We start from the raw sequence: 13,248 nt of genomic DNA, 5'->3' as shown, positions 1-13,248 counted from the left end.
AGACTCAGGTTTGATTCCTGGGTTGGGAAGATTCCCTGGAGAAGGGATTGGCAACCCACTCCAGTATTCTTGCCTGGAAAATCCTATGAACAGAGGAGTGTGGTGGGCTACAGCCCATGGGATCTCAAAAGAGTCGAATACGACTGAGTGACTGAGCATGCACACACACATTCCCAAAGGTGCTCACTATACACACGTTCATGTACACATACACACACACACACGTTTGTGGGGAAAAATAAAAGACAGGAACACTGTACATGAGAGGTCTCAAATCTGTGGTTCATGGGCCAAGCCAATATTTTGCAATACAAAAAGTTTTCCAGCACTTCTGTAAAATCAGAAGCTCTCCTCATTGGACTGATCTTTCCACAGGCAGCCATCCGCTGGAACTGAGGACTTGCTGTGCATTTAGACATAGCCAGGGTGCTGCACTGTCCCCACCTAACCTGCCTCCCCCATCTACACACATTTACAAAGCTCGTTTGACCCCTGGAGGGCAGAGGGTTTATCTTCGTAAGCTATTTGCTGTGGTTGGCTGTGGATGACAGGGAAAGAGTGGTTTATATTTTATTTTTGCTTATCTGTATCTTCCAATTTTTCTACACCGTGGTGGATTACTTGTGCAATTAAACAATCACAACAGAACAAAAGATAAGAGGTCATTTGGGTTCCCCACCCTGCCACATCTCACCCCCACGTGGCTTTTCCCAACCCAGGGTGTGGTCAGCTTTCAGCCCTTGTTGCCAGAATGGTCTCTACTCAGTTTGGTCTCACAGATTATGTCCACCACCTGTCCAAGCATGCCCACTGATGCTGTCTGAGTTTGTGCTCAGTACAGCTGTGAAAGTGAAAGTCGCTCAGTGGTGTCTGACTCTTTGCAACCCCATGGACTATACAATGCATGGAATTCTCCAGGCCAGAGTACTGGAGTGGGTAGCTAGCTGTTCCCTCCTCCAGGGGATCTTCCCAACCCAGGGATCAAACCCAGGTCTACTGCATTGCAGGCGGATTCTTTACCAACTGAGCCAAAGGGAAGCCCTTGTTAACCTGGTGTTTGAAATTCCCAGTGTGGAGTCCTTTGTTGAGGTGAGAGTCTGCCCGTGACCACAGACTGCCAGCTTGTCACCTTCCTGTGCTGAGCGATTTGTCGCAGTTTAGGGGTGGGATAGGAAGAGGGAGCATTTTTCTATATGGATCTTGGGAACCAAGTGGCGTCTCACTCAAGGGCTTCTCATAGGAAAGAGACTTGGCCAGAGGATTAGAAACAGACTTTCTTTTGGGGGCTACAGTTGGCCCAGGGGTTGTCAGAAGTTTAGAGGGAAGGAAGACCATAAAATGGGAAATTAGGAGTGGGAAATATGATCTGATTCTTCTGAAACCCTCGTCTACTGAGCATCACTCTAATCTTAGTCCATTTTCTCCAAGTTCTTGAAGTGTTTGGTTAATGATGGTTAACTTTTTGGAATTGGAAGCTAGAAGTAGAGGATGTATTTAACTTTTTCTTCTCCTCCAATTAACTCAGATTTCAGGGTTTAAAAAAATCCCTTTTTCACACCTCTTTATTGAATACCTGTTATGTATCATGATTGAGGAGATTCTGGCCCCAGGAACAAAACAGTGACTGGAACCCGTCCCTGCCCTCAAGTTGCTCACATTCTAGTGGGCACAGTGGTAGTCATATTATGAAGAAGTCTGTACATAGTGAGGCTCAGCTCGGCAGCTCACTCCAGGCTTGTGGGAACAGAGAGGGGACCAAACCAACCTGAGGGGACTGGAAAATGCTACAGGAGGTGACATCTGAGAATGAGTTGGCGTTACACAAGTGAAGATGTGTGGTCCTGGGCAACTTAATTCCTCTGTCTTTGTCAAAAGGCTATCAGCAGTACTTTACAGGTTTGGGGGGAAGACTGAATGAGATTGTGTGTGAGCAATGCTTAGTACAGAGCCGGGACCCCAGTAGGAGTTCCACGTGTGGAAGCAGTTGTCCCTTGAAGATGTTGATGATGGTGAATCCACAACTAGGGAGAGAAAGAACCAAAGTGAGGCTTGGGGGAAGGGAAGAGGCAGAGGGACTCTTTGTCCTGGCCTCCTCGTGCAGCCTTTTCCAGAACAGGCTTACTGACAAATTTGGGTGAGGATTGAAACACTGATAATTCAAAATGCAAGCCAAGGTTTCTCACATGATCTTCAAATCTAAAAGAGGAGGAGAATTCACCAGATATCCTGGTCCCCTTGTAGCCTGACCACAAATGCACTGATAGGGAATCCCCCAGGAGTCCAATGGTTATGACGGTGCTTTCACTGCAGGGGGCATGGGTTTGATCCCTGGTGAGGGAACAGCCCAGAAAAAAAAAAGAAAAAGTTATAAATGTGCTGATACAACCATCCCAGGAAAAGAAACTCAGACTCACATTTATTTTCTTCCCCTACACCCTCTGTTCCTTTCTTCTCTCCTCTTCTTCATCTTCCCTCCCTCCCTGTCTCTCTCCCTTCCTTCCTCTCCCTCTCTCTTCCCTTTTTTTCCCCCTCAATCAGGTCATTCTCCAAGAAGAGAAGGCACAGGTAAGCATCTTGTTGCCTCTGGTTGCTTGCTCAGCTTTCTGCTTTCCTAACCACGTTCAGGTAGCATCTAGGGTCCAGCTCTCAGCCTCCACCTCTGTGTTCACTCCCCCTTCATCTTCCTGGGCCTCAGTTTCCTCCAAAATGAAGGCCATGATCTAGTTTCCCTGAAAGTTCCAAGCCAACTTTTAATTTCCACTAGGCCATATGGTTGCTGCTAGGCCAGTTCCTACGGATCCTTCTCCCTGGCAAGTCTTACCACCCTTCCCAGGGCCTGATTGACCACTGGTTGAAATCTGGGTTGGGAACTCCCCTTGGTGGTCTGGCAGTTAAGACTCCACATTCTAATTCAAGAGTGTGTGCGTGTGTGCTCAGTTGTGTCTGACTCTTTTGTGACCCCATGGACTGTAGCCCACCAGGCTCCTCTGTCCATGGGATTTCCCAGGCGGGAATACTGGAGTGAGTTGCCATTTTCTCCTCCAGTGGATCTTCCTGACCCAGGGATCGAACCTGCATCTCTTACATTGGAAAGTGGATTCTTCACCACTGCACCATCTGGGAAGCCCCCGCAATGCAGGCAGTGTGAGTTCAATACCTGAGTTCAACATGAGCTCATTGAGAGTCAGGGAACTAAGATGTGCAGCATGGCCAAAAGGAAAAAGGAAATCTTGGGTTGGGAATGTAGAGAAGCATCACCCCACCAAAGCCTTCCCAGATCCTAGCTAAGGGATAGAGACCTAGTATTGGAAACACAGGGCGAGCACAAATAAAGCTATAGCCTGTGGGGTGCTCACTATAAGTTAGATCCTATGCTAAGCCTTGTCCACATGCATGGGTCTTTAATCTCTATACAGCCCCATCACAACCCTGTGCAGAGGATATCTTTATTATTTCCATTTTACAGATAGAGAAACTAAGACTCAGGAGATGTGGCTGACATGTCCACAGACACACAGTCAGAGGAGGCAGAGTCAAAACTACAACCCAAGTCTGTCTGACAGAGGATCAGGACAGCCTGCAGTGGCTTCCTAAATAACAGCAGCACAACTGCAGCCACTGACAGAGTGCAAAACCCTTTCATTCATTCAGTTAACAAGTAGACACTGATTACCAAGGTAGTCTATTCACTTAGCCCAACAGCTTAAGCAATGACCCCATTTCAAGGGCAAGGAGACTGGGTCTTTGAGAGGACAGGTAACCTGCCCAATGTCACATAGCAACTCAGCAGCAGAGCCAGGAGGTTAACTTGGTCTTTCAGTGAGGACCTGGGATGTCCACTGCCCAGGCTGAGTCCCAGACACAGAGATATATCCCACATCTCATGTCAAGATGCGATTTCAGTTGGATGAAATCAAATTTCCCCTTCCCAGGACTTAGGCCAATGATGGGTTCCTGGTGACCCCCTGAAGCCAGTCTGGCTTGAATTATCAAATAGCATTTGCCTTTAGGGCCTCTATTTGATGATGCGGAGACCCTAAGTCATCATTGTCCATTCTGCCCACAACCCGGTACTCTGAATTAAAAAAAAAAAAAAACAACTTGAATATTCATGAGCAGAACATTTCAGAATCTGCCAAACTTTAGGAGGCTTTAGAATATCTCCGTGGATTTTCCAGTCTTTTCTTTTAGAAAATTCTAAAACAGTAGTCAAGAGGGTAGACGCTAGGGACCATTGATCTGGTGCCACATTCCAGCTCACCTGTATGATCCTGGTCAAGTGTCTCAGCCAATCTGAGGTTCAGTTTCCACTTTCTGTAAAATGAATACTTATTAGGTACATGCCATAGGTTGTCTATACATGTTAGTTGCTTAGTCATGTCCAACTCTTGCGACCCCATGGACTGTAACCCACCAGACTCCTCTGTCCATGGAATTCTCCAGGCCAGAGTACTGGAGTGGGTTACCATTCCCTTCTCCAGGGAATATTCCCTACTCAGGGCTCAAACCCGGGTCTCTCGCATTTCAGGCAGATTCTTTACCATCTGAGCCACCAGGGAAGTCATAGGTTGTAAGGAGAATGAAATGAGATTGTTGACAAAAGTATTAGTGAGTGCTTCCCCATAATAAAGCCTCAAAACATGGCAAATATGATTACCTTTACTACTGCTGTTATCATTAAGCTACCAAAACTGATCTCAGCATCCTTTATTCCCTGTCCTCAGTCTTTATGTGTGGGCTGGTTGCTCTGGTTTTAGAAACGATCCATGTCCATTCCCAAACTGCCTGGATCTAGTGACCAGCATGTGTTAAGCATTTTAACTACTTTATTTTTATCATTCGCTGGAATTTTGCATCTTTCAATTGATTGGCCATTTCTCATTCAGCTCCTCCAGCCCAAAAAGCAAAAGAAAGGAAGAGAAGAGGCACAAAAAACAGTATGTACATTCCACCTGCAATGTACTGTCAATTTGGGGAGGTGGGGGACTGAGCTCTGAACGGCCAGAGGGTTAGAATTGCCAAAGAAAAAAGGAATGGGAGAGGGGGCTGGTGGGTGAGAAGGGAAAGGAAGGGGAAGACCAAATAACAGAACTGTGTGTAGACCTGCAGCTGTGGGTTTGGCGTGCATGGGTGTGTAAGGTGGTGTTTGTTATGTGTGTGTGCATGTGTGTCTCTGTGTGCATGAAAGTGAATGGTGTACATGTCTGTCCATTGTGTGTGAATTCTGTGTGCCTGTATGTGCATTGTGTAACATTTGTACGTGGTACATATATGCATAGTGTGCACTTTGTAAATATCTGTATATTTTCTATTGTGCAAACATTTGTGTGCAATGTGGGTGCCTAGTGTGTATGTGTGTGTGATATATGACTGTGTTCCCAAGAACGCATCACGTGTGCCCTTGCTTATGTGGGCATGAACTTAAACTGTGCATATCGGTGCTCTGTTTGTTACAGTGTGTTAGTTCCATGCCCTTGGTGTGTGCACTGCTTACTTATCTGTGTGCGTTACTCCTAGGGAGGGTGTGTGTGTGGGGGGGGTTACCAGTACACAAGTGTGCTGTGCGTGCATGAGTGAGTAAGGGGGCTTGATCATGTGCGTGCACATGCGTGCACATACATGTGAGTTCCAGCCGTGGTCCCTGGGCTTAGAGCATGCAGATACTGGGGGAGCGCCTACCTCCAGCCTCGGTCCCCAGCTGGTCCTCGGTTTATAGCCAGTAGTAGAAATTCAAATCAGCCAGCACTGCCTGTAGGGTTCAGTTCCCAGTCAAATTAAAAGTAAATTTGGTTACAACCCACCTACTTTATACCCTTGCAAATGTTAGTGCGTGTGTTTTCCAATCAACTAATATTTTATCTCCCACCAAGAAGCTTCTAAAGTGAGAATCAAAGGCAATGGGATGAAAGTCAGTGAGCTGCAGGGGAGGGAAAAGAGGAAGCAGGCACAGAGGGAGGTGCTCAGCTTTGCTGGCCAACCAAATGCCTCTTCACCCAAGGTCAGTGCGAAAGAGGGCATTTCAGGCACCATCACGAGGGTCTGGGGAATGCTCCACAAGGAAGCAGCAGAGCTGTAAGTTAGCTCAGGGAAGAACTTCCTGATCATTAAGCTTGTTCAAGTCAAGTCAAGATGCAGTCACTGGTCATCTGTGTCGAGCATATGTTCGTCCTAAGCATAGACAGAGCACCTGTTCTCAGAGACATGAGCATCATTTGTCTGAAGGGCTGCAGTCTAGACAGTCACTAAGCAGGGCCTGGGCCCAGACCCCAGGAGTTCTGGGACAGTCATCAAAAAAAGAAAAAATCACCTAAGTATGGACTGCCTGCATGAGGGCAGCAAAGTGGCTACCTTGCCCAGCACCAAGTCTCAGAAATCACAAGCAGGACATAAGAGAAGGTTCTGAAAGCCAGAAAAACAAGAGTCAGGAGAGGGAGAAGCAAGAAACATGAGGCACCCCTGAGATAAAGGTGGTTGTTCTTGCCAAAACCCATGGTTAGTTAAGGCTGCGTTTAAACAGGGAACCCCTGGAGTAACTTACGTCTGTTTGTTCAGCGTCCCTTAGAGAGGCCCTAACAGGTGGCAGGCCCTGTGTGGGGCCCAAGGACAGAGATTAGGCAGACATTCCTCCCAGTCTCGAGAGCTTACAGCACAGCAGGACACGGGAGACATGGGACAGGTCTTGGCACCACAGTGGCAGACAAAAGCTCAGGGCATGGTGGGACCCCAGGTGCAGGAAAGAGAGCGTGGTGGTAAGAGGAGGTTTCCTGTGAGAAGGATGGAGGTAACCATTCTAGGCTGCAGTCAGGCAAGTGGTTTAAATCTCTGACCTCAGCTTCTGCATCTATAAAATGGGAATAATAAGAGAATCCACTTTGTGGGTTGTTGTGAGGAGTAAATGAGTCCATTTAAGGAAAATGCTCAGAACCCAGTGCCTGACAGGCAGTGTGTGTTACAGTTTACCTGTCATGACCATCATCATCAGGACATGATACAGTGTGGGAAACGTGTGAGCCAGAATACCAGCACCTCGGTGTCACTTGAGCCTTGCAAACCAGGACTGTAGATGCCATGCAAAGAGGCTGGAGAGCTAGGCAGGGGCTGGCTCCTGAAGATGCTTGGGATTCAAGGTCAGAGTTTGGACTTGACATGAGGACAGTGCAAGGGTTTTAAAGAGAGAAGGGATCACATGACAAGATATACCTGAGTAAGAATACCTGAGTCCTTTGTTGGGATAACCAAGCTAGCTTTTAATAGAATCATCTCTAAACACCCCTTGGCTTCCTGACTTGGCCCAAACTATTGACATTCCTTGTATGTCCCCAGTGACCACTGCCACTGCTGTTGCTACTTCTAAGTCATTATTATTATTTAGAGAGAGCTAAAGTAAGTGGTAGCAGTTACACGAACTGTAATTCTTGTTGATAATGACATTTGTAACTCACTCTGAAAGTGGGCTTTTGACTCCATGCTAAGAATCCAGACTTAATTTTCCTGGTCTGAGTTACAGATTGGCAGCCCAAAAGCCTAAGGGATTCTGCAATTGTGTTTTGTTTGCCCCAAACAGTGTCTTTTTTTTTTTTTTTTTTTTAAGGAGCTTCCATTTAAAATAGGAATAAATTACACAAAAATCTCCATTTCTACATTTACCTGAAAAGTTAGTCAGGTACCACAGCACTCTTCTGAAGGCAAAGTCACTTTCTTGCCTGTGCCCTCTGGTTGGTATTTCTTGAGTGCTGATTCCCACATTATGGTGTTTGGCTCCTGAAATGGAGACTCCTGCCTCAGGCAAGGGAGAGGTGATGTGTGCGGGTGACACGCACTCTGCTTCCGGAAGAGTCCTGGGGGTCAGGCTGTCTCCCCTAGATGACCCCCTTTCTGCTCCTTTGTGTTCAGGATGGCCAGTTACAAAGATGGGAAGTGAGGGTGATGCAGGGAGTGGGGGGTGCATGACCTTGGGACAGTTATTCAAGTGCAAGGGAACAATGTGTTCACAAGATCAAAACCTCTCTCTCTCTCCTCTGACTCCCTCCTTCTCACCCCCACCCCTCAAGATCGCGAAGCCGGCCCCGAAAATCTCGCCGCCGCCGCCATCACCACTGCCCCTCACGGTCCCAGAGCTCAGAGTCCCGCTCCTCAAGCTGCGACAGCAGGTAACCCCCGCCCCGAGGCATCTCCTCACCCTGACCACAGCCAGAACCCGGCTAAGACACCGTCACCATCAGCTTTTTCTCCACCGTCACTGTTGGGGAAGCCGCTTTCCCCGCAGAGGGGCAGCCCCTGCCTCACACTTGGGCTGTCACCACTTCCTTGCAGAGGGGCTGCAGACAGAAGGACTTGCTGCCTCCACTTACAGGAACAGCAGCCACAGGACTTGCTAACACGGTGCTTCCATGGCCAGGTGCTAAGCACTCTTCATGGTCCACTGCATGATCCCCTCTGCAACCCTAGGAAGGAGGCACCATTGCCATCCCCACTTTAGAGATGGGGAAACTGAGGCACAGAGAGGAACTTGCCAGGCACGTAGCTGCTAAGTGACAGAGCTAGGACTGAACTGGAGCGTCTGGTTCATTTGGCTGTCTCTCACTCAGGGTTGTTCTAAGCACAGAGAAGCTAAGCAACCTATGAAAGGCTACACAGCACAAGCTATCCAGTTCTGTGGCACTTCCGAGCCCTCTTGCTCCTAACATTGACCCTCTTTATGCTGACACATTGGCTGCCCTGGCCCGAGCAGGGGAAGAGGCTCTTGTGGATGAGAAGAACAAGAAAAACAGGGAGTGGGGCTTGGTGTTTGAAATTGTTGAGACCATTGGGAATGTCAAGGGCCCCTTGATGGTACCTGGCCAATTTCCAGATGGCAGAGACTCTTTTATTCTTTCTTAAGTCCTTCTCACACTTGGCCTATGTAGTCACGGAGTCACCTCACCTGGGAAGATTTAAAAATCTCACTGTCCTGGTCCCGCCGAATTCCCGGCTAAGTCAGAATGTCTACAGGAAGGAAGAGGAGGAAGAGAAATAGGGATCTAAACTCTACTCTGAACCAGGCACTGTGCTGCAATTGCAAATAGATTCTGTCTCTTAATCATCCCCGTCACACCATGAGCCAGACCACAGCTTCTCTGCCTTGGCTGCTCCATGATTGCTTTGGAAGTCTAAAAATATCAGTGCCCGGATCCCATCTCCAGACATTCTGATCTAATTCAGATATGCGTGGAACAGGTGTGAGAGCAGCCCCTGACATCAAGGACTCGCCCCAGTAGCTGTGGTGTTCCCACATCACACAAGGCTGCTCTGTGATCCTGAGTGGTCCAAACAAAACCAAGACCCTCTTGGAACCAGGTGCAAGCCTGGACAAAACAGGGACATTTTTCACGACCCCAAAGTGACCCTGCATCTCTCCATCCTCCATCTTTACCAGTGATAGCCTTAACCTCAGTCTAGTCTCCCCTCCTTCTAATTAAGACTGGTGAAGACACCCAATCAGAGAATTACCTCTGTCCCCTGACAGCATCCAGTCAGATCAAAGCCCCAGCTCTTTACATGCTCCCCAGAGTCCCCAACCACACGCTCCTAATAGATTCTCTGTGACCACTCCCCACTCTGACAGAAACGTCCTCCACTCTCCCATGGTGCGTGTTCTCCATCACTGCAGGGAGCAGTAACAAGATGCTTGTTTGAGCACAAGGTGCCCCCGTTGGCCTTTGTCCGGAGGGCGTTGACACACTGAGCTCGACTGCATTATCGACATTTACAGCTGAGAAGCCTGCGTGTTGGTGGGCAGAGGGGTGACTGGCAGAGCTGGAGCCAGGACCCAGGTCTGTGTGACTCAGCCCAAGCCTGGGTGGGAGGACGGTGCAGATCCTGCTTGCAGACTCTCAGCGACTGCACTCTACCCTTTCTAAGGCTTACCTCTTCTGAAAGGGGTACATATCACAGGCCCTCGCCCCAGCCTTCCTCCTGCTAGCACGTCTCCTGCTGCTCTTGCTGCCTGAGCTTCCCAGTACTTTTTGCGCTAAGGGACACTCCAGCAGGTGTGGGAGCAACCTGAGAGCTGACCCTTGGGCCAGTAGAAAAGTGAGAGGCCCTAGAGCAGAGAGGGACACTCCAGTGCAAGAACCAGAGGCACTGGTTCCCACAGGGCCCTCGTTCTGCCGCTACAAGCTGTGTGATGTCAGGCAGGTTCCTAAACATCTCTGAGCCTCAGCTCTCTCATCTGGGAATAAGAAATAATACCTGCCCTGTCTATGTCTTTGAGTTGGAGAGAGGATTGTGAAAGCACCTTAAGAAGGGCTTACAAATGCCATGAAAATCCATAAGGTGTTATTTTTATCACTACTGTGACTCAGAGCTAAACAGTAATGCTGAGTCCAAATACACCCTTTCTAAGGAGTCAGAGATTCCTTTAGTTTCCAACACAGACAGGCAGCCAGATCTACATCTGACAAGCTTACAGAAGGCATCTTTGTCGTTTTCGTCAGATTTTTTTTTCAAAAGTTTTGGGTGACAGTCAATAAGATGCCTCTATTTCACAGATGGTGAAGCCAGATACACAAAGACACACAGATATAAGCAGCTACATTTATAGACAAACACATGAAAACACAGATGGACACACCCAGACGTACACACAGTCATGTACAGACAGGCAAGCAGAGAGACAATCAGAGGCACACAAAGGACAGTAAACGGAATCAGGATCATCAGGACCCTTTCTGTCTTCACAGCTGCATCCCCAGCCCCCACAGCAGTGCCAGGTATATGAATTCACACTCGTCAAACAAATGAGAGAATGAATGAACACAGACGGGTGGGCGGGCGGAGGGGTGCATACATAGTTTACACAGAAAACCCAAACACACTCTGCTGTCCTCAGATCCTATTAGTCCTTCAGTCACCTCTCTGCCACGCTCCCCATCAAAAAACCCTCAGGTCTCTCTGCCCTGCATCCAGGCACCGTGGCCGGTCCCCCGAGGGAGGGCGGAAGTCCCGTCGAAGGCACTCTCGCCGCTGCTCCAAGACCCTCTGCAAGGCCAGCCCAGAGGCCCGGTCCAGCCCCCAACCCAGCCAGCCCCTCCAGATGCTCAGCTTCCTGTCAGCCAGGGGTGTAGTAAGTATTCCGCACAGCCTCCTCTGCCAGTCTTGGCCGGGACACTTGGGGGAGGTGGAGGCACAAGTTCAGGGCAGTGTATGACACATTTTAATTCAGTTTCGGGCAAATATCCCACTGGTTTCAGACCTCCTTCTTGATTTAACTGAATGGTCATTCACCAGCCTTTGGCAGCACCTGGCTTGGGGACTTGGCAAGTGAGGGTGTGTGTGGGGTGGGGGGAATGGGGAAAACCTGAAACACCCAGGCTCTTTATTAGGGGAATGGTGAAAATACATTTTGGTCTCCAGAGTGACATCTGCAGGAGGGCATGTGTGAGACACCATAGGAGGTTTCTTTGGGGAAGAAGGAGAAGAGGGGTCTTTGATCTAACAGAGGCACTGCAGCTTTGCAATGAGGTCTGCGTCTTTGACAGCTAGGCTGCAGCACTGATGAGCAGATGGGATTTGATGTCACCCGTATTAACTCGGCCTTGAATATATATGAGAATTTTCCTCCAAGGAGGTGATAGCACTTAACCTCTCATATTCACACAAGGTCTCAGGGAGTTGAGGACTCAGCTGTCTTCACTAGTTGCTTCCACAGGTGGGACCAAAAAGCCAAGGCTCAGAAAGATGAAGGTATGGAGTAAAGCCATAGGGCAAAGCAAGAGTGAATTCATTTGAGAAACTGGCCTTCAATGGGATCATGCCGCAGTCCCTTAGGTCAGCAAGGAGGGTCAGCTTCAGACAGTTTGATGCCAGGAAGTCTCCTCAGCAAAGCATTTGGAGTTGGGTCTGAACTCAGCTTCCTAGCTGTGTAGCTTGGAGAAAGTCATCCAACCTCTTTGAAACTCAGTTTTCTCATTGGCAAATTTGAAATAATACCACGTCCATGGGGGGATTGTGGGGGATACCCAGTAACAGAAAGTACATGAAGGCCTTTTGTAGACTTTAAAGGGACAGACACGCAAACAGGAGGAGACTCAACATAGACGTAGCCTTCACTTACACCTGACAACTGAGAAGGGTCCTGTCTCCTCTAGCTAGGCGTGGATGTGACAATTTCAGAGAGCTGCTCCCTTAGAAAGGATGAGGTGGAAGTAAGGAAAGCTCTGAGGTTCTTGCTGGGAGGTCAAGGAAGAGAAGGTGATGATAAACATGGGTTGGGTCTGGTTGACACAATAGTTGTATCCGCAGTGCCTTCTGAGAATCTCTTCTTTACCAGTCAAGACATCTGTATCAGCAAGCTGTAATTCTGCCATAATCTTCTGCCTTGCTGGAACCATCCACAGCTCACCCCAGGCCCTCCTTTTGTAGAGGGAGGGAACCTACAGTTGCTTGGTATTTGCAGATGGGAAAGGCTCATGTTCATTCTCCCCTCCACGAATGCCTATGAAAGTTCTTCCCAGTAAGGCGGAGTCCAGAGGCCTGGGCTCAAGACTTGGCTTGGCCAGACAAATCCTTTTACTCCTCCCAGCCTCAGCTTCCTCAACTGGAAAATAAGCATGGTTATCACACCTGTGTCCCAAAGGAATTGTTGCAAAGGTAGAAGAACATTTAAAATACAAGCAATAAGAGGTGGAAGAATGGTTTTAAGTTAGTGAAAGCCACCCAACCTCTTTGGTCACAGTATTTATGGCAGCCATTCGGTGGCCCCAACTGACACTCCATAAAAAGTGCCACTGGGAGCAAATGGCTTGTGTTCTCTCACCTGGGACAGTTTCCAAACTGTCAGGACCAAGATGTTGCAAAAAGCTGAATGTTAACCACCCCCCCCAAAACTGTTGTCCTCCCACACCAGTGAGTGAGGTACCAGATTGGCCATTGGTTCTTAGGGCCCAGCCCTATTAGAAGAGCAGAAAACTCATCCATACCTAGAAGGCATAGGCCTTAAGAGCCCACCGAACCCAGTGCCCTGATTCCAAAAACAGAATCTGAACTCACAGATGAGAAATGCCTTCCAGGGGCTCCAGCAAGTCAGAGTTGTTAAAAACATGAGATTATGATTTTGTGAACAAATCCTGGTCCCGAGTCAGGGATAGTTAAAATATTTAAAACTTTGTCAGCTGCAGTTTCCTCATCCTTTAGAAAATGCAGATGATAAACCTCTTCTTCAAAACCTTGTTCAGGGGACAAAACCAAAATAATTTTGTAAGCAGCTGA

At 48.3% G+C, this 13,248-nt stretch overlaps 1 protein-coding gene across 1 annotated transcript in view; it reads left to right on the top strand.

The window, feature by feature from the left end:
• The window catches only part of SRRM4 (serine/arginine repetitive matrix 4), a 172,349-nt gene that overhangs the window by 132,485 nt on the left and 26,616 nt on the right, over positions 1–13,248 (top strand). Inside the window, exons 5-8 of the mRNA XM_019977446.2 lie at positions 2,539–2,565; positions 4,887–4,937; positions 8,052–8,150; positions 10,948–11,104. Coding sequence (XP_019833005.2) covers positions 2,539–2,565; positions 4,887–4,937; positions 8,052–8,150; positions 10,948–11,104 — 334 coding nt within the window. The remainder of the gene's footprint in view (positions 1–2,538; positions 2,566–4,886; positions 4,938–8,051; positions 8,151–10,947; positions 11,105–13,248) is intronic.

This window comes from Bos indicus, chromosome 17 (genome assembly GCF_029378745.1).
Source record: "Bos indicus isolate NIAB-ARS_2022 breed Sahiwal x Tharparkar chromosome 17, NIAB-ARS_B.indTharparkar_mat_pri_1.0, whole genome shotgun sequence".
NCBI lineage: Eukaryota > Metazoa > Chordata > Mammalia > Artiodactyla > Bovidae > Bos > Bos indicus.
The sequence above is the reverse complement of the archived record's forward strand: the minus strand, read 5'-3'. Positions and strand labels throughout refer to the sequence as shown.